Here is an 18,799-nt window from a genome sequence, read left to right as displayed (position 1 = left end):
TAGTATGCCGTACGATATGGGCTATAGCCCACGGTCCAAAATGATGAGAAACGAGGCTAACTTTTTTTTTCAAAATTTCAAAAAACATGGGCTATAACCCACCGTTTTTTTCATTTTTCATTTTTTTCAAATCCTCAAAAATGATGAAAAACGGCGTGTCATAGTATGCCGTACGATATGGGCTATAGCCCACGGTCCAAAATGATGAGAAACGAGGCTAACTTTTTTTTTCAAATTTTCAAAAAACATGGGCTATAACCCACCGTTTTTTTCATTTTTCATTTTTTTCAAATCCTCAAAAATGATGAAAAACGGCGTGCCATAGTATGCCGTACGATATGGGCTATAGCCCACGGTCCAAAATGATGAGACACGAGGCTAACTTTTTTTTTCAAAATTTCAAAAAACATGGGCTATAACCCATCGTTTTTGTCAAATTGCGGAATTGCGGAAATTGCGAAAAATTGCGAAAATGGTAATTGCGGAAATTGCGGATTTATGTACACGTTTGGACTGATAATCATGACAGTCATGTTTCAGGGCTAGGTCTACACCAAACATAATCTTAGCATTACACGTTTTCTACATTCTGTTAGAACAGTAAAAACACACCTTAATGTTGTTGAACGATGGAGTACAGTGCGATACTGCCCCCTACTGCCAGTGGCCATGGATGGAAAGAACAACTCCAAAATGAGAAGACATCATTTATTATCATGACTCCAGACGGGTGACAGAACGTTACAGTTATGCATGACGTCATGGAAGGAAAGGGTTAACGTTATAAAAAACACCCAAAACCAGTTTTTTTGTTTAGGTTTCTGAGCTCCATTTCACCCAAAACACCTGAACCTTTAACCCATTTTTAGGCCTGACGTCAAAAAAAAAAAAAAAACGTTCGCTCTGAAAGAATATATATTCAAAGATTTGTGCTGCAATTTTTACGATTTTTCAAAAATAGCAGACCAACAAGCTCGTAGAGCGCCACTCGGTGGCGCGCTACGAGCTTGTAGATCTGCTATTTTTCAATAGCTAAAGCATAACATGATGCACCCTAACACCAAAAGGGGTTCCCGTCCAGAATGGGTGAACATCCAGTAGATTTTCTGTAGTCTGGGGGTTTTCTGGCTTAAGCGAGTGCTCGGACTTTCCTGCCGTTTGTGATGTCACTAGAGCTGATGTCCCCGACTAAGGATTTGTATAGTCTAAATTAATATGAATAAATGTGCTGTTAGGTCGACTGATAGTCGACTGAGCACCCCCCCCCCCCCAAAGAAAAACTAAAAAAACACATCATTTGGAGCGTTCCGATCGATTACTCGACTATCCGACTAATCGAGGTCAGCCCTAGATGTCACAAGCCTGCAAATCCCATATTCATGACAATGGGATTTGCCAGCAGATGTCACTGTTTTCACCGTTTCTTTTGCCTGTTTTCATTGCAGCTCACAAGGCTTCAGGACACAGAGAAAACCCCCAGACCACAGAACATCACCTGAATGTTCAACGCTCAGGTTGTGTTTAGGTGTTAATTGAGGTTATATAAAAAAGTAAAAAAAAAGTAAATGAAAAATTAATGTCATGTTAAAGGACCACTTCACCACTTTTCAACCTATCTTCATATAATAGGTCCTCACTAATAATCATTATAAAATGGCACAATTATGTCTTCCAGTGACATCATCATTAGGCAGATATTTTTTTTAAACAATATTCTTTTTACAAAAATGTTTAGATTTTTAATATCGTGAGAACGATGGCTTCCATGTTCGCAATGCAACTTTTCAGGACTAGAAAGCCTGCAGTTTCTATTAGCTTGTATTCCCCATCGATGATGTCACTGGAGGACGGTTTCTGAACTGTCCACAGCCCTCCTATGAGACACAGACCGAGTAGAAAAAAGAATGCACCATTTTATCATGATTATTAGTGAGGACCTATCATATGAAGATAGGTTGAAAAGTGGTGAAGTGGTCCTTTAAACCTTTGAAACGATACTGACTCTAATGAAGTTACTATCAAAACCTTAATGACAAATATATATAGATATATACAGTTTATACAACCATCTGGTCAACGATTTTCACAAAATATCTAAGAAAAAAAGATCTAGAAAAAACGAGAGTAAAATGTCAGGAAGGGACTAGTGGACAAGGGACTAGTGGACAAGAGATCCACTATAAGTCATGTTACACTTGGTTGCATGCTGAAAATAGCCGATCTACAAGCTCACAACGCGTCGCAGTTGTGAGCTTGTAGATCTGCTATTTTCAGCAAGTGTAAAATCCCACAAGTGCAAACCCTGCAAGTGTAAAATCCCATCTAAGAAAAAATCCCGTAAAAAATAAGTATTTTTGTATAAGTGAACGTTGGTCACAGGACAGAGGATATGCATAAAAGTGAATGTCATGTTGTTTTAAGTCATTTAATGTTGTTTAAAGTCATTTAATGCAATCAGATAGGGCTTTTCTGATTTGATGTATGGGCTGTCAATCAGGCCAGGCGTTCCCGCATCATTTCCTGGTATCATGATGATGTCACGGCTTGTCACGCCCCATACCCTCACTTAAGGACAGTGGTTCTGGTCCCTGAGGTGGTTCCAGGTGGTCCGGGGACCCCCAGGGGTCCCTGAGGTGGTTCCAGGTGGTCCCCATGCAAATGGACCAGATTTAACTTTTTTTTAATCCCACGATTTTGTAACCCATTTTCCACCCCCGTGTCAATTATCTAATGTGATCCTGGGCTCTGCACACCCTCCGCCAACCTGGGGAGAGCAACTGGGGGTCCCTGGAGGTCTCGGGGGGGTCTCAGGGGGGTCTCAGTAAACTGGACTGTTGCGGATCCCACAGCAGAGGACCATGGTGAAGATCATCTCGAAGATCTGAGTGGAGGAGAGAAGACTGGATGTCACTCATATTTGCGAACGCACTGAGCACTTACTATGAGACCTAGCAGATCATGTCTGTCTGTGTGTGTGTGTCTGTCCCACTTTTGTGTCCATATATGGAGCTGAGTGATTTGTTTGTGATTGATGCAACACACTCCATATTTGGACGTATAGCTGCTTTGGGGACTCCTTATATGGCTATGGCTGAGTCATGGTGACATGAGTGTGATGGCATGGTCCAAGATCTGCGTTCGCTTCCCGCGTTTGCGCGTCTTACTCGTATAACCTACTGCAGGGAGGGGCAACTGGCGGCCCGCGGGCCGCATGCGGCCCCCACCGACGTTCCATGCGGCCCCAGGCCAATATCCGAATATTGATAAATTATTATTATTTTCAGCTGTTAAACACACGAAACTTTCCATGATCCATTTCAATTACAACCGTCCACCAGTAGAGCGCGCTCTCGACACTGGCAAGAGCTCCTTTAGGCCACATGACGTCACGGTGGAGGGAACAGGGAAGGAACTAGGAAGGAAAAGTCAATGAGGAGGAGCGGAAAACAAAAATCATGTGCGCGAAAAGAAAGATTGACCAAGAAAATCGTACATTTCAGCAAAGATGGGAAATGGACTATCTTTTCACAGACTTCAAAGGCAAGCCAATGTGTTTAGTGTGCCTACAGACACAATCGTCCATGAAAGATTTTAATTTAAGTCGCCATTATATGTCCGTCACCGGCCATAAAGACAAATATGAGAAGTACACTGGAGCTGCCAGAGCTGCTATTGTCGCTGACCTGAAAACAAAAATAAAAAGCCAACAGAGCTTGTTTACCAAAGCCACAACTATACAGGAGTCCAGCCTTAAGGCATCTTATGCCGTTTCACTTGAGCTTGCCAAAAAAAAGAAGCCATTGTCAGACGGTGAAACGGCGAAGCAATGCGCAATACTTATGGCAAAATCTTTTGGCAATGACAACATGGTTAAGAACTTTGAAACCGTGTCTCTCTCGCGTCGTACAGTGACGCGTAGAATATTTGACATTCAGAATCACGTCGAGGGAAAGATAAAACAAGTCATGCATGACTGCAAGTACTTCTCATTGGCGTTGGATGAAAGTACAGATGTGACAGATGTCAGTCAACTTCTTATATACGCGAGAGCCATTAATAGCTCATTTGAGGTACACGAGGAGCTGTTGAAACTGGCCTCTTTGCATGACACTACCAAGGGTGTGGACATATTCAACGCTGTTGAAAGTGCCGTGCAGCAATATGGGGGGTTTGATAAAATGTCTGCTGTCGTTACCGATGGAGCACCCGCAATGAAAGGAAAACACACAGGATTCGCCGGGCTTCTAAGACAGAGTGGCGTTGAGTGTCCAATCCTGCACTGTATTATACATCAGGTAAGTTTGCTAACATAATTGTCATCTATTGTGGGTCACTAATAATGACCAATGCAAGTCGAGTGTAGTCAAATTATATGCGAGAGTCGTTATTCATAATAGTTTTTATTTTCTTTTTTTTTAATCTGATATAGGAGGCTCTCTGTGCCAAGAAGCTTGACTTCAGCCATGTTATGGATTTAGTTACCAAGGTTACCAATCTAATTCGTGGAGGCAACAGGTCACTAAACCATAGAAAGTTTGTCTCCTTTTTGGAAGAGATGGACACTGATTATGGCGACTTGCAGCTACACACAGAAATCCGATGGCTGAGCCGTGGGAAGTGCTTGGAGAGATTTTTTGCGCTGCGTAAAGAAATCCCCACATTCTTGGAGGAGCAACTGAACACTGACACAAGCGCATACTGCACTAAACTCAGAGATGCAGCGTTTCTCTGTGACATGGCCTTCCTCACGGATATCACTTCGCACCTTAATCGCCTCAATTTGCAGTTGCAGGGAAGAAATCAAACGGTATCGGATCTCTATGCACACATGAACGCCTTTAAGATGAAACTTGCCCTTTTCAAACATTGCCTTGCATCTGACCACCCGGACTTGTCGACACACTTTTCTGCATGTGAAGAAATGCGCACAGAGATGCGCGAAGCTGACCCAAAATATAAGGACACATTCGGAAAATACAAGAGCGACATTGAAACACTGCAAACGCAATTCAATGATCGGTTTGTAGATTTCAACAGCATGCAGTCACGGATAGCGCTGTTTGCCGCCCCCCTCACCGCTACGGTGTCAGAGCAGCCCCCACCGTTGCAGCTTGAACTGTGCGAGCTACAATCAGATCCTTTTTTTCAAGCAAAGAGAAACGAGAGGGGAATTTCTTTTTGGAAACTGCTACCTGAGCCCCGCTTCCCACTCCTCAGGGACTTTGCCCTCTCTATGGCCAGTATGTTTGGGAGCACATACATCTGTGAGAGCAATTTCTCAAACATGAAGCACATTAAGTCAAAGGAGAGAAATAGGCTGTCAGATGAAACGTTATTTCATCTGATGCAGATCGCATGCACAAACATTGAAGTTGACAGATGGCGGCGAGGAAGGACGTGCATGAGTGAGCTCTGCACCTGAGCCCGTCTGTCTAAAGTTGAACTGAACTGTAAATATTTCAGAATGGATTTTTGAAACAGGAATTTAATATCTAAACGAAAGACTTAATTAGTAGACCAAGTGTTAATCCTACGAGGCAGGAATAAACAGCGTTTGTGTGAACCAGCCAACGCCCACGCCGCTTGAATTGTTTGTCGCGCACCGTGCGACATCGCAACAATGACAGAATGCACAATGGAAATAATTCTTCAAGCAATCGAGAGCAGTAAAAAAGAACTTACTGCCCAACTGCAAGCTATAGAACGGAAAGTGAACCAACTTGACAATGCAATGACAAACCTGTCAGAGCAATATGTCGAAATGCAGCAACGAGTGAGCAAAGTGGAGGATGACGCGATGGACACGCAAAAGCGCATACAAACACTGGAGAAAGACGTCGCCTCGTTACAAACAAAGGTGGAATATATAGAAAATAAGAGCAGACAATCAAACCTGGTCTTCGTCGGAATAGCAGAACGGGAAGAGGGAATGAATACAACAGCCTTCCTACGGCAGCTGATTCCTGAACTACTCGGGAGGGAGAACTTTCCAGAACCACTGGGCATTGCGAGGAGCCACAGAATTGCGGTGAGCAGGAGAGGCGGCGGCGAGCAGAGCAAACCTCGGCCCATCATAGCCAAATTCTGGAGCGACGAGGACAGGGAGAAGATTCGACGCCTAGCACGGGAGAAAGGCGAGCTGCTGCATAACCAGAAAAGAATAAACATCTTTCCTGACTCGAGCTATGCAGTCCGAGTCAAAATCAGGGCTCTCCGCCCGGTGAAAGAGAAGCTCCTATCACTGGAAATAAGGTACTATACAATTTTCCCGGCGACAATATGCTTCAAGCACGGCGGCGTTAACTACAGGTTTAACTCACCTAAAGAGGCAGAGAACTGTGTAAATGAGCTCAAGGCTGAATATCCTAAAGAGACAAACTCTCTAAATGAAAGCATCGGCAGGGAATCCCCGACTGCTATGGATTAAGGTCTCATTTGCTTAAAATGATTCCATCTATGAAATGAGAGTCACTGGCCTATAACATTCGATGATATTTCTGTTTAATTTTGGGTTAACTATTGCTTAAAATGATTCCATCTATGAAATGAGTCACTGGCCTATAACATTCGATGATATTTCTGTTTAATTTTGGGTTAACTATTTATTTTGTTTTGTTACTTTTCTAACAAACTGTTGCAATGCCAAAATAGTGTGAATAAATGTTTGGCTTAGTATAGGCCTAGAGGAGGCAAAAATAAGAGGCTATCTGAGGCCTGTAGGCCCACACGCCCATAGGCCTTTGGGGCCTATAGGCCCAAAATGAAATGAACTTCTTATCCTTTACTTTTTATTATTATTATTATTATTATTATTATTTGATTTTTCCCCCTCTGAGAGTGCAAAACCAATATTTGTAATTTAATTTAAATGTACAGGGAATTTGATTTAGACTATCTGAGGCATGTAGGCCCACAGGCTCATAGGCCTTTGGGGCCTATAGGCCCAAAACGAAATGAACTTCTTATCCTTTACTTTTTATTATTAATATTATTATTATTTGATTTTTTCCCCCTCTGAGAGTGCAAAGCCAATATTTGTAATTTAATTTAAATGTACAGGGAATTTGATTTAGACTATCTGAGGCATGTAGGCCCACAGGCCTGCAGGCCTTAGGGGCCTATAGGCCCAAAAAGTAATGAACTTTGTATCCTTTATTTCTTATCATTATTATTTATTATTTTTATTACTATAATTCATTTTATTTTCCCCCCTCTGAGAGTACAAAACCAAATGTTTGGAATTTCATTTAAATATACAGAGAAAAAATAAGAAAATGTCGAAGGAAATTCGCATAGCATTGGCCTGCTACTGAATAACTTTAAGTCAAGAAATAAATGGGGGCTGATATATGACTTGTACTTTTTAGACTATAGTTTTAAGGGATTAATGAAGATAGTTTTACTATGTAATGACAGCAAGCGGTAGACAGCTACAATATTTGTTTAATTATGATTACTTCCAATAGCCTGAGTAGGGCATAACAATTAGTTACGTTAAAAGTTTATTGATTTAGTTATCCCTTACAGTTTACATGAATGATGCATTATGAAAACTTTATTTTACTCAGTAATGAAGACTATCAAATTATCTAAGGCTACACCCTTGAATGACAAACGTCATACTAGAGGACAAATAGGACAATGCAGGCCTTTCGTTTAGAATCTATTTTTTGTTTGTAGCATACTCATGGAAAAAAAAAAAAAAAAAAGAAGAAAAATCTGAAATATAGCAGTTCTTGACAAATACTGTTGAAATGTGTTTCAAATGACAGACACTGGCTCCTTCCTATAGGGGTTAGGTAATGGTAGGGCAGAACACTGGTCAGTTAGGCTTGTGTTGGGCCTGTTACTATTGGGGAGGATGGGGGGAGGGGGGCTGGGGTTTCACTAGTGTTTTATGTCTTTTTGATTTTGTCTTGTATTGTGATTATGTGTGTTTCAATGTGCCTTGCCAGCAAATTTATAAGTTGTATATTATACGCATGTGGTGGTCAAATCATACTCCTGGTTACAATTCTTACTTAATACCTCATGGTACTTAAAAACTCAATTTTAACTTGTTCCTGGAACATTAAAGGGTGCAATCATCCTATAAAAAGAAAGAAAATCTTATCATTTTTGAAAAAAGAGAAAGTATTGATTGGGATGTTACAGGAGACCCATTTAACAAGCTTGGAGCATGCAAAACTAAAGAAAGATTGGGTTGGTCAAATATTCTCCTCATCCTACAACAGTAGAAGCAGGGGAGTCACTATCTTAATTCATAAACATTTACCTTTAAAGGTGGAGTATCATGAATCCGATCCGGATGGTTGTTTTATATTTTTGCATGGGTCTCTGTATGGTGAAATGATAAGTATTTTAAATGTATATGCAGCTCCAAATATTCAACTGAATATGTTCACTAAATTAACTTCCTTACTGGTGAAGTACAGTTGCCCTAATATCATCTGTGGTGGTGACTGGAACTCTGTTCAAGATGGGAATTGGGATAAAAAACCAACTGCCACCTCAACTATACCGAGCCCCAGGCAAAAGGCTATAAGCCAAATGCTAAACGAGGTTGGCCTGACTGACATTTGGCGAATGTTAAACCCACACAATAGAGACTATACATTTTATTCGAGCCCGCACAAATCCTACAGCAGACTAGACTATTTCCTTGTCCCACGAATCTCTGTTGAACTAGTGGAGAAATGTTATATTGGCTCTATTCATATATCAGATCATGCACCAGTATTTTTAATTAGCTCAATGTCCAGTAGCAATGCACAGAAATACAGTTGGAAATGTAATAGATCAATACTATCTGATCCAGATTTTTGTCAAATGGCCCAAAGTGAGTTGGAAATGTTTATCCAAGAGAATGATAATGAATATACAGACCCCTCAAATTTATGGGAAACAACCAAAGCCTTTTTAAGAGGTATAATTATATCATATTGTGCAACTAAAAAGAAAAGAAAACTAAAAGAACAGAAACGCCTCGAACTACAATTACAGGAAGCAGAATTAGAACACAAGCGGAGCGGAGGAAGAGCCAACTGGGATAAAACCTTGAGAACTAGAACAGCACTGAATACACTTTTGTCACAGAACGCAGAAAAGTCCTTGTTTAAACAAAAACACAAGATTTACGAACATGCTAACAGAGCTGGGTGCTACTTGTCAAACCTAATAAGTAATACAACTTTAAATAATTCAATCTCAACAATCCGAGACAAGAGCGGCAACCTACACCACAGAACTCAAGAAATCGCCAAAGTATTTAATGAATTTTACTCATCGTTATACACCTCAGAATCAACCGGAACAGAGGACAGGATTGAATATTTTTTTCAACGCATTAAACTTCCAAAAGTTTCTGAAGAGGACAGGAATAAGACTGACCAGGATATTACTAGCAATGAAATCGAAGAAGTAATAAACACTCTAACATCTGGGAAAGCTTGTGGGCCCGATGGCCTCCCACCTGAAATATATAAAACCTTTAAAGGTACTCTGTCCCCTCTTTTAGCTAGAATGTTTAAACATTCTCTATCAATCAACAAACTTCCCCAATCATTGCGGATCGCTACTATCAATGTACTATTAAAAGAAAATAAAGACCCAGAAGACCCAGCCTCATATAGGCCAATAAGTATTCAAAATACAGACTGTAAAATATTAGCAAAGCTTCTTGCATCTAGACTAAACAATATAATACCGACAATTGTAGGACTCGACCAGACAGGCTTTGTCCAAAACAGACAGTCCTACACAAACATTAGAAGATTAATGGGTGTTATACAGTATGTCAGGATTAAGAAAAGTAACTCGTTAGTAGTAACGCTGGATGCGGAAAAAGCATTTGACCGTGTCGAATGGAAATATATGTTTAGAACCTTAGAAGAGTTTTCTTTTGGTGAGGGATTTATGAAATGGGTCAAGTTGCTGTACGTGGCACCACAAGCATCAGTCTCAGTTAATGGAGCAATGTCTTCACCGTTTACAATTAGCAGAGGTACAAAACAAGGCTGTCCGCTGTCCGCTTTATTATTTGCGTTAGTAATGGAACCCTTAGCAGAAATGATCCGATCAAGCACCTCAGTTACTGGTATAAAAACCAAGCAAAACACACACAAGATTTCTCTTTATGCTGATGACATCTTATTATTCTTAAATAACCCTTTATCCTCAGTCCCAGCTGTTATTGAGATTATTAATGAATTTGCAGTATTCTCTGGATATAAAATAAACTTTGGTAAATCTGTAGCACTTCCTCTTGGAAGCACAACATGCACAGAATTATTAGGACACATCCCGTTTCAATTGACTCCCAGTGGTTTTAAGTATCTAGGTATACATGTCACCCTCAAATTTGAGGAAATGATAAAACTTAACGTAGACCCAGTGGTAAACAAAATAAAAATTGATCTTCAAAGATGGAGCCCCTTACAGATATCTCTACTTGGACGGGTTGCTATTGTTAAAATGAACATATTACCGAGGCTTCTTTATCCAATGCAGATGTTGCCTAATTATTTTCCAAATAAGTATTTTAAACTAATACACAGTATCATTCGCAAATTTGTATGGAAAGGCAAACGCCCCAGGCTTAAACTAGAGAAACTACAGGTACCAGAGATAGAAGGGGGATTAGCACTCCCAAATATAATGTATTACCACTGGGCATCACAAATTAGATATATAGCAGAGTGGGTAAAAAATGATACAAATTCATCCTTTCTTGACTTGGAGGGTGTTGGATGTCTGTCTGCTCTTTCTGAGTTGCCATTTATAAACGGAGCTATTTCACTCCACGGGTTAAGAGAAAACTTTATCGTGAGAAATACCTTGAAATCTTGGAATCAAATACGTAAACACTTTGGTATTACTAATACATACTCTGTTCTTGCTCCTGTTTTTTGTAATCCTGACTTTGCTCAATCATGTTCAGATGTTGGGTTCAGAGCCTGGAAAGAGGCTGGCATTTTAAAAATACAAGATCTCTTTCTGGGTGGAACCTTAAAATCCTTTGCCCAAATTAGGAATGAATTTAATTTGTCTCAAGTACAATTCTTCAGGTATCTACAAGTTAGGAGTTATATCCAATCTGTACCATTATACAAAAGAGAAACGAGGGAAAACAACCTGGAACAAATATTAATGAAAGCCTCTTCCTTAAAGAAGACGGTGATAAGCTATATATACTCTCAAATGTTCACTAAAATCCCAAATATAAGTAGTAAAACATTTTGGGCAGAGGATTTTGGGCACCAAATTGATTCTAAAAACTGGAAAAGAATCTTACTAAATGCAAAACAAATTACATGCTCTAACAGAACTCATGAGACACAGTATAAGATCATTCACAGGTTACATGTAACTCCAGCTATACGCAGTAAATACGATCCATCATGTTCTGGGCAGTGCTTTAAATGTAAAAATAATGCCGGTACATATAGCCATTTAATGTGGTCATGCCATAAAATCAAAACATTCTGGAAAAGCGTTCAAAGGGAGATATTGAAGATCTTTGAGATCAGGATACAGTTAAACCCAGTGAACCTGGTGCTAGGTCTAGACTTTGATTATGATTTAAGATATAGATACATATTACGAATAGCCCTTTATGTTGCACGGCTCACAATTCTACAAAAGTGGTTAGATGAGGATCCCCCTGACATACAATTATGGTACGAAAAACTTATGTCGATATTACCAATGGAGAGATTATCATATGTATTAAAAGGCAATCTTACTGACTTCGTCAGAGACTGGTCACCTATTGCAAGATTTTTAAAAGAGGAATGGAAAAGAGTAATATGTATGGGGGTAACAGTATGAGAAGAAGTTATAGGAGTATGTGAATGTATATATGAACATGCGTATGTATGGGTATGCAAACATATGTATGTACATATATGGAATATATTTGTATAAGTATATTTATGTATATGTATATATAATATGTTTATTTATATTTATGTTTATTTATGTGAATGTATATGTGTATATATGAAATACCAACTGTATACCTGACTACCTTTCTGTACTATTTGCTGGCAAGTTGTCGTTGTTTTTGTTTTGTTTTGTTTTTGTTTTATGTACGTCAATGTGATCCATGTCAAACACTTGAAAACCAAATAAAAATCATTGAAAGAGAAGTTGACATTCCTTCTATTGTTCGCCAACAGGAGAGACCACAAGTGTCTCATTAAAGACAGAGCCATTATTGACCCGCTGTGGGGGGAGGGTGAATGTCATGCCAGTTTGATAAAGGGTCAATGGGAGGCATGTAGAATTGCACTAAAATTATTCTGATGAGTATTGCACTTGACTTCGTTTACTTTTGTAGTGTTCAGATAACACTAATAACACTGAAATGCATGTTATGGATATGAATGTTTTGTTTAGTAGCAAGATAAAAGTTTATACATTTAACAAAAGCATTTATTATTGCACTTTTGATTTACTGTTGTAGTGAAATGCAGCAGGAATGCTGCTTTGTGGTTGTTCTTTGTTGAGTAGTGGGCTTTAAGTTCATACATTTATTTTAATAGAAGCCTTAATTATAATTTTGGTCATTTTTGTATATTTGGGTTACACAACAATACTTTCAAATTCATAAAGTTGAAATTAAGCATTACTAAATGCATTTGAAATGGAATAAAAACAAAATAAAACGAATTATAATTGTTTATATGCCTTATTTATCACATCTGTGACTATTATGGGCTATTTGAGTGATGGGGTACTACTGGCGGGACTGCCGATAAACAATGCGGCCCCCCAGATTGAGTGTGGAAATTTAGTGGCTCTCACCATATACAAAGTTGCCCACCCCTGACCTACTGTATGTAATGATGTATCTATGTAAAGGTGTGTGAATGGGTGAATGACAGCCAATCAGGTCGTGTCTTACCATAATGACAGCCACCACCAGCGCTGATAGGCCGACCAGGTAGAGTTTCTCGGAGAACAGCTCGATGAGTTTCACATGACAGTTCTGAGGAAATAAATATGAAAAAACTAAATAACTGTCAATCGCAAAAAGGTTTAATTCAGTGGTTCCCAAAGTGTGGTCCGGGGACCCCCAAGGGGTCTTTGGGGGAGTTCCAGGGGGTCCCCATAGCTAAATGATAGTTTGGAACTATCTCTAACTCTGAGACCCCTTTTCCACCGGTTGGTTCCCAGCAGTGTTGGGACCGTTACTTTTAAAAAGTAACTAGTTACAGTTACTAGTTACATCATTTCAAAAGTAACTTAGTTACTTTACTGTTACTTAAACCAAAAAGTAAAGCGTTACTTCGAAAAGTAACTTTTTCGTTACTTTTCGGCTCGGCTCGCCGGTGCCGGTTCCGGCGAGCCGCCCCGCATCCAAAACACTTGGTGGAGAAAATATGCTATTTCCGTGCTCAGACCCAGGGACACGGGGACACAGCCAGCCAACCAGGGACACACATAGTTGTCTATAATAGAGTGGTTGCACCACTCAAAAAGAAAAACGGGCTCCCACTTCCAGGCCATTCATTCATGCCTTCAGTTCAGTACAGTGATAATAATAGCAATAGCAGGGGGGACTGGTGGTGATGATGCTATGTAGGCCTATCAATACATATTTATAGCAAACAACTAAATACAAGTAGGCTACAACCAACAACATGAGGGTTCCAGTTCCACTGCTCCAGTGAATGTTGTAGGCTATACTGTGCAGTTAGGCTGAGATAGCTCATAGCTGCTCTTATTGGTGGTGGTGGCAATACTAATTTGATTCTGGATTTATAAACAAAGTAAGACCAAAACCAGAATTAATATTTGATAATCAAACACACACGCGCAAAGTCTCTTTCAGTATCTGTCCGTCTCTCTCTCGCTCAAAAGTAGCTAGGCTACGCACACTGTCTCACACACACACACACACACACACACACACGAACGCACACGCGCAGCCTCTTTCAGTGTCTGTCTGTCTCTCTCTCTCTCTCTTTTTCTCTCGCTCGCTCGCTCACATGATGTGCATACACGGCGCACACGACACACACACACACACACACACACACACACACGCGACCGACATAAACAAACACACGGTGGTATAGCCGGTGGGAATGGTATAGCCGGTGGGGATGCTGGGACTCAACAACTTACTTTGACTGTACTTTGTGCTGGATTGGAGCAGCTGAAGGAAATAAGGAGGAATATAGCCATTTGCGATATGGGCGCCGCCATGACACTAGTCAGAGTAAACAAACTTGCGCATCACCACGTGTAGCACACACACACACACACACACACACACACACACACACACACACACACACACACACACACACACACACACACACACACACACACACACACACACACACACACACACACACACACACACACACACACACACACACACACACACACACACACACTCCTCCTCCTCCCCCTTCTCTCCCGCAAGGCAAGCATGACAGTTCTTCTCATTCTCCCCCGATCGAGACTACATGAAAAATAACGGAAGAGTAACGGAATAACGCACCATGTAGTAACGGTAACAAGTTACTGAATTTTAAAAAATAACGCGTTACAGCAACCGTTACTGCCGAACGTAACGGCGTTACTGTAACGCGTTATTTACGTTACGTTACGTCCCAACACTGGTTCCCAGTGGGAACCGGTTCAGTTCTTTTCCACCGGTTGGTTCCCAGTGGGAACCGGTTCAGTTATTTTCCACCGGTTGGTTCCCAGTGGGAACCGGTTCAGTTCTTTTCCACCGGTTGGTTCCCAGTGGGAACCGGTTCAGTTCTTTTCCACCGGTTGGTTCCCAGTGGGAACCGGTTCAGTTCTTTTCCACCGGTTGGTTCCCAGTGGGAACCGGTTCAGTTCTTTTTGGTTTTTAGTCCATGAGCCAGAGCTCCAAAATTGGTGGGCAAACTATACCCTATATTAAATTGTTTATAAGATCAATACAAGTAAATTAATACATGATAACCCTTCCACAGTAGTAGCTTTTTTTTTTTACATCTTCAGATGGGGTATCGTGGACGTCAGCAAGGGCATGCTCAATCAATCAATCAATCAATCAAACTTTATTTATATAGCACGTATAAAACAACCGAAGTTGACCAGAGTGCTTCACAACAAAAGACAACAATAAAAAATAAAAAAAACGATACAGTGCCTAAAAAGGTTAAAATCAGTTCACATTAAAAGCCAGGGAAAAAAGGTGCGTTTTGAGAAGGGATTTGAATATATTGATAGATTGAGCAGCTCTAATATGGGGGGGGAGGTTGTTCCAGAGCTTAGGGGGGGCTGCCACCGCAAAGGCGCGGTCACCTCTTGTTCTGAGGGTGCGTGATGTTGGCACGGTCAGCAATGACTGGTTGAGTTCGGCCATATATATTGAGGGATTTAAAGCAGCCAGCGAGCCTTTCTCTGCTCTGCTCTGCGGTCGGGACCAGTGCTGTCAGACTCAGCGCGCAGCGCATGCAGAGTTATGAATAATACACATTCCGGGGTTCGGGCTGAAAGTCCACCTCTCACAGTGTTTTTCCACTACGAACCATTGAACGTGCATTGTAATACACATTGGTCTGAATGGTCTGTGAGCGTAGCGATACATATACAGGCGATGCGTGTAAAACCCCGGACATTTGAAGGAATTTATAAAACCCCCCCGGACTGCCCGGACAGCCCCCCAAAAGAGGACTTGTCCGGGCAAAATATGCTATAAGCCTGTGCTAGAGCACCCCCTAAAAAAAAAAAAAAAAACGCTTCTACTATATTATTTAGGCCCCCACAATCTAAAGCTGCCTATGTTTCTATGTCAGTGGTTCTTCGATTAAAAAAAAATAGCAGACCTACAAGCTCGTAGCGCGCCACTCGGTGGCACGCTATGAGCTTGTAGATCTGCTATTTTTCAATAGCTAAAGCATAACACGATGCTAACACCAAAAGGGGTTACCGCCCCAAAATGGGTCAAGGCAACCAGCCGGTTCCACGCCGCGCTGCACAAGGTGCCCTTTATTTTTCATTTGAGCACCTGCCCCTCTAAATGTCTGTGCACGCCACTGGCCATCAACATGAAGACTAATACTACTACTACTGCTACTGCTACTACTACTACTACTACTACTACTACTAATAATAATAATAATAATAATAATATTCACCCCGGTGTCGTCAGTCTTCTTTGGACACAGAGCTGGTAAGTGTTGTTTGAACAGAGGATTATCGTCTCCTTTACCACAACAGTCCAGCTGAGGAGAGAAAACATACATTTATTCACCACAACAGTCCAGCTGAGGAGAGAAAACATATATTTATTCACCACAACAGTCTGAGGAGAGAAACATATATTTATTCACCACAACAGTCTGAGGAGAGAAACATATCTTTAAAGGTCCTTAAAGAACACTAAAGAACACCTAACGGTCCTTAAAGAACACTAAAGAACACCTAAAGGTCCTTAAAGAACACTAAAGGACGTACCGTGCTGTGGAACACCTCCAGGACCTTGCTGGCCTTCTCCTTCTTTCCAGCTGGCCCCGTTACGTCCACGGCTTTGATGTAGGCCGAGTCGTAGAAGTTGATCAGCTCCTTGGAGATCTGTGGGGGGGGGGGGGGGGGGGGGGGGGGGAGACATTTAGTTAAATCACGCAGCACGCACTCCACGCAGACATGAAGGCCGCAGACACAGAACATCCCGACTCTCGACCCAAACACTGTTTGATCAAACGTAACAGTGCCACGAAAAATAGCTTCCAATAGCTTGTTATTTTTGCGCGGAGGAGGTTATGTGTCCATAATCGCCCCGACCGGCCAACAGAAGACATCTCCCTTCCTGTCAGTGAATGAAGCTCAGTGCCACTGATGCTTGATTTATTCTTCGTCGTACAACGTGTTCCGTGTGCTGAAAATAGCTGCTCTACAAGCTTCACAAAGCGCTGCGGACGCGACGCGTTGTGAAGGTTGTAGATCAGCTATTTTCAGCGAGCGGAGATATGCAGGCTGTGAGAACGTCTGCATAGGAATACAGTTTTTATATGGCTATGGGCTGTGGCAATAATACAAAATAAAAAGAACGGAAAATAACTATATATAGTTAATATTTTGGCACCATGAACTTTAGTTAAAAATGTTGAATGATGAACTGTGAACAGAACTAGATCATTCAAAAAAAGAATAACTTTCCCACCAACACTGCCTGGGTGTTTCTCCTAATCAGGACAGCACAGTACACCTGTCGTATGAAATACATTGACTGGCCAGTAGGTGGGGCTCTAGCAACACGTGCCATTAGAGGGCAGAGCATTCAGTCCTCCAGAGAGGAGAAAAGTGGAGATATTTTACAAAATACACGTTTTCTGCTGGAACTTTCAAATGAATATGAAAGTCTTATAGGAATTAATTGAGTTGCACAGGCGGTGCTACGAGTTCGAATGTCAACAGTCGGATAGGACCGAGCTATGGATCTATGAAATGTATGTTAGATCACAAACATTCTAGGGAACTTGTAAACAGAGAATATTCATCTAATATTGAAAGTAAACCATAAATTCACCAAAACCAACAGTTACAGTTAGTCGATTTAAAATGTACAGTATTTGTGTTCGTGGACAAGTGAATGGGTTTAAGTGCCTCAAAAAGCGCCCTGTATTAATTAGGCCATCAGCATTTGGAGTATCTGGAACCCCCTACAAGGACCCCTGACAAGGGGGGGGGGGGGGGGGGGGGGAGTCCCAGTGGGTCCCCGGTCAGAACAGGGGGTCCCCGGTAAGACATGGGGATCCCCGGTCAGAACAGGGGGTCCCCGGTAAGACCAGGGGATCCCCGGTCGGAACAGGGGGTCCCCGGTAAGACATGGGGATCCCCGGTCGGAACAGGGGGTCCCCGGTAAGACATGGGGATCCCCGGTCGGAACAGGGGGTCCCCGGTCAGAACAGGGGGTCCCCGGTAAGACATGGGGATCCCCGGTCGGAACAGGGGGTCCCCGGTAAGACATGGGGATCCCCGGTCAGAACAGGGGGTCCCCGGTAAGACCAGGGGATCCCCGGTCGGAACAGGGGGTCCCCGGTAAGACCAGGGGATCCCCGGTCGGAACAGGGGGTCCCCGGTGTCTCAGTGTTTCTCACCGTGTCTCGGTTCATGAAGCCCCAGATCCCGGCGGCCACTTCACACGCAAACAGAAGCACCAAGAAGAAGAAGAACTGGAGACAGAAACAAGAACATGTCAGAGAACTGTTCTCCCCTTTAGATTCTACAACATGTCAGAGAACTGTTCTCTCCTTTAGATTCTACAACATGTCAGAGAACTGTTCTCTCCTTTAGATTCTACAACATGTCAGAGAACTGTTCTCTCCTTTAGATTCTACAACATGTCAGAGAACTGTTCTCTCCTTTAGATTCTACAACATGTCAGAGAACTGTTCTCTCCTTTAGATTCTACAACATGTCAGAGAACTGTTCTCTCCTTTAGATTCTACAACATGTCAGAGAACTGTTCTCTCCTTTAGATTCTACAACATGTCAGAGAACTGTTCTCTCCTTTAGATTCTACAACATGTCAGAGAACTGTTCTCCCCTTTAGATTCTACAACATGTCAGAGAACTGTTCTCTCATTTAGATTCTACAACATGTCAGAGAACTGTTCTCTCCTTTAGATTCTACAACATGTCAGAGAACTGTTCTCTCCTTTAGATTCTACAACATGTCAGAGAACTGTTCTCTCATTTAGATTCTACAACATGTCAGAGAACTGTTCTCCCCTTTAGATTCTACAACATGTCAGAGAACTGTTCTCCCCTTTAGATTCTACAACAT

The 18,799-nt window shown here is 41.6% G+C and overlaps 1 protein-coding gene across 2 annotated transcripts in view; it reads right to left on the bottom strand.

The window, feature by feature from the left end:
• Positions 1 to 694: 694 nt before the first annotated feature.
• Positions 695 to 18,799, bottom strand: part of LOC308313637 (CD81 antigen-like) — a 39,154-nt gene continuing 21,049 nt past the window's right edge. The window contains exons 4-9 of one of the 2 annotated variants that reach the window (XR_013963902.1): positions 18,111 to 18,185; positions 16,468 to 16,584; positions 16,149 to 16,235; positions 12,908 to 12,991; positions 1,054 to 2,881; positions 695 to 987 (exon numbers count right to left, since the gene is read on the bottom strand). Coding sequence is in view for 1 of the 2 variants with exons in the window: in XM_080760860.1 (XP_080616986.1) it covers positions 2,819 to 2,881; positions 12,908 to 12,991; positions 16,149 to 16,235; positions 16,468 to 16,584; positions 18,111 to 18,185 (426 nt within the window). In the remaining variant the exon portion in view is untranslated. Of the gene's footprint in view, positions 2,882 to 12,907; positions 12,992 to 16,148; positions 16,236 to 16,467; positions 16,585 to 18,110; positions 18,186 to 18,799 lie in introns of both variants that reach the window. The other variant, XM_080760860.1, reaches the window with a different exon arrangement.

The sequence above is a fragment of the Protomyctophum bolini genome (genome assembly GCF_963924005.1).
Source record: "Protomyctophum bolini genome assembly, chromosome: 4".
NCBI classification, from domain to species: domain Eukaryota; kingdom Metazoa; phylum Chordata; class Actinopteri; order Myctophiformes; family Myctophidae; genus Protomyctophum; species Protomyctophum bolini.
This window is presented reverse-complemented; position numbering and strand designations above follow the sequence as displayed.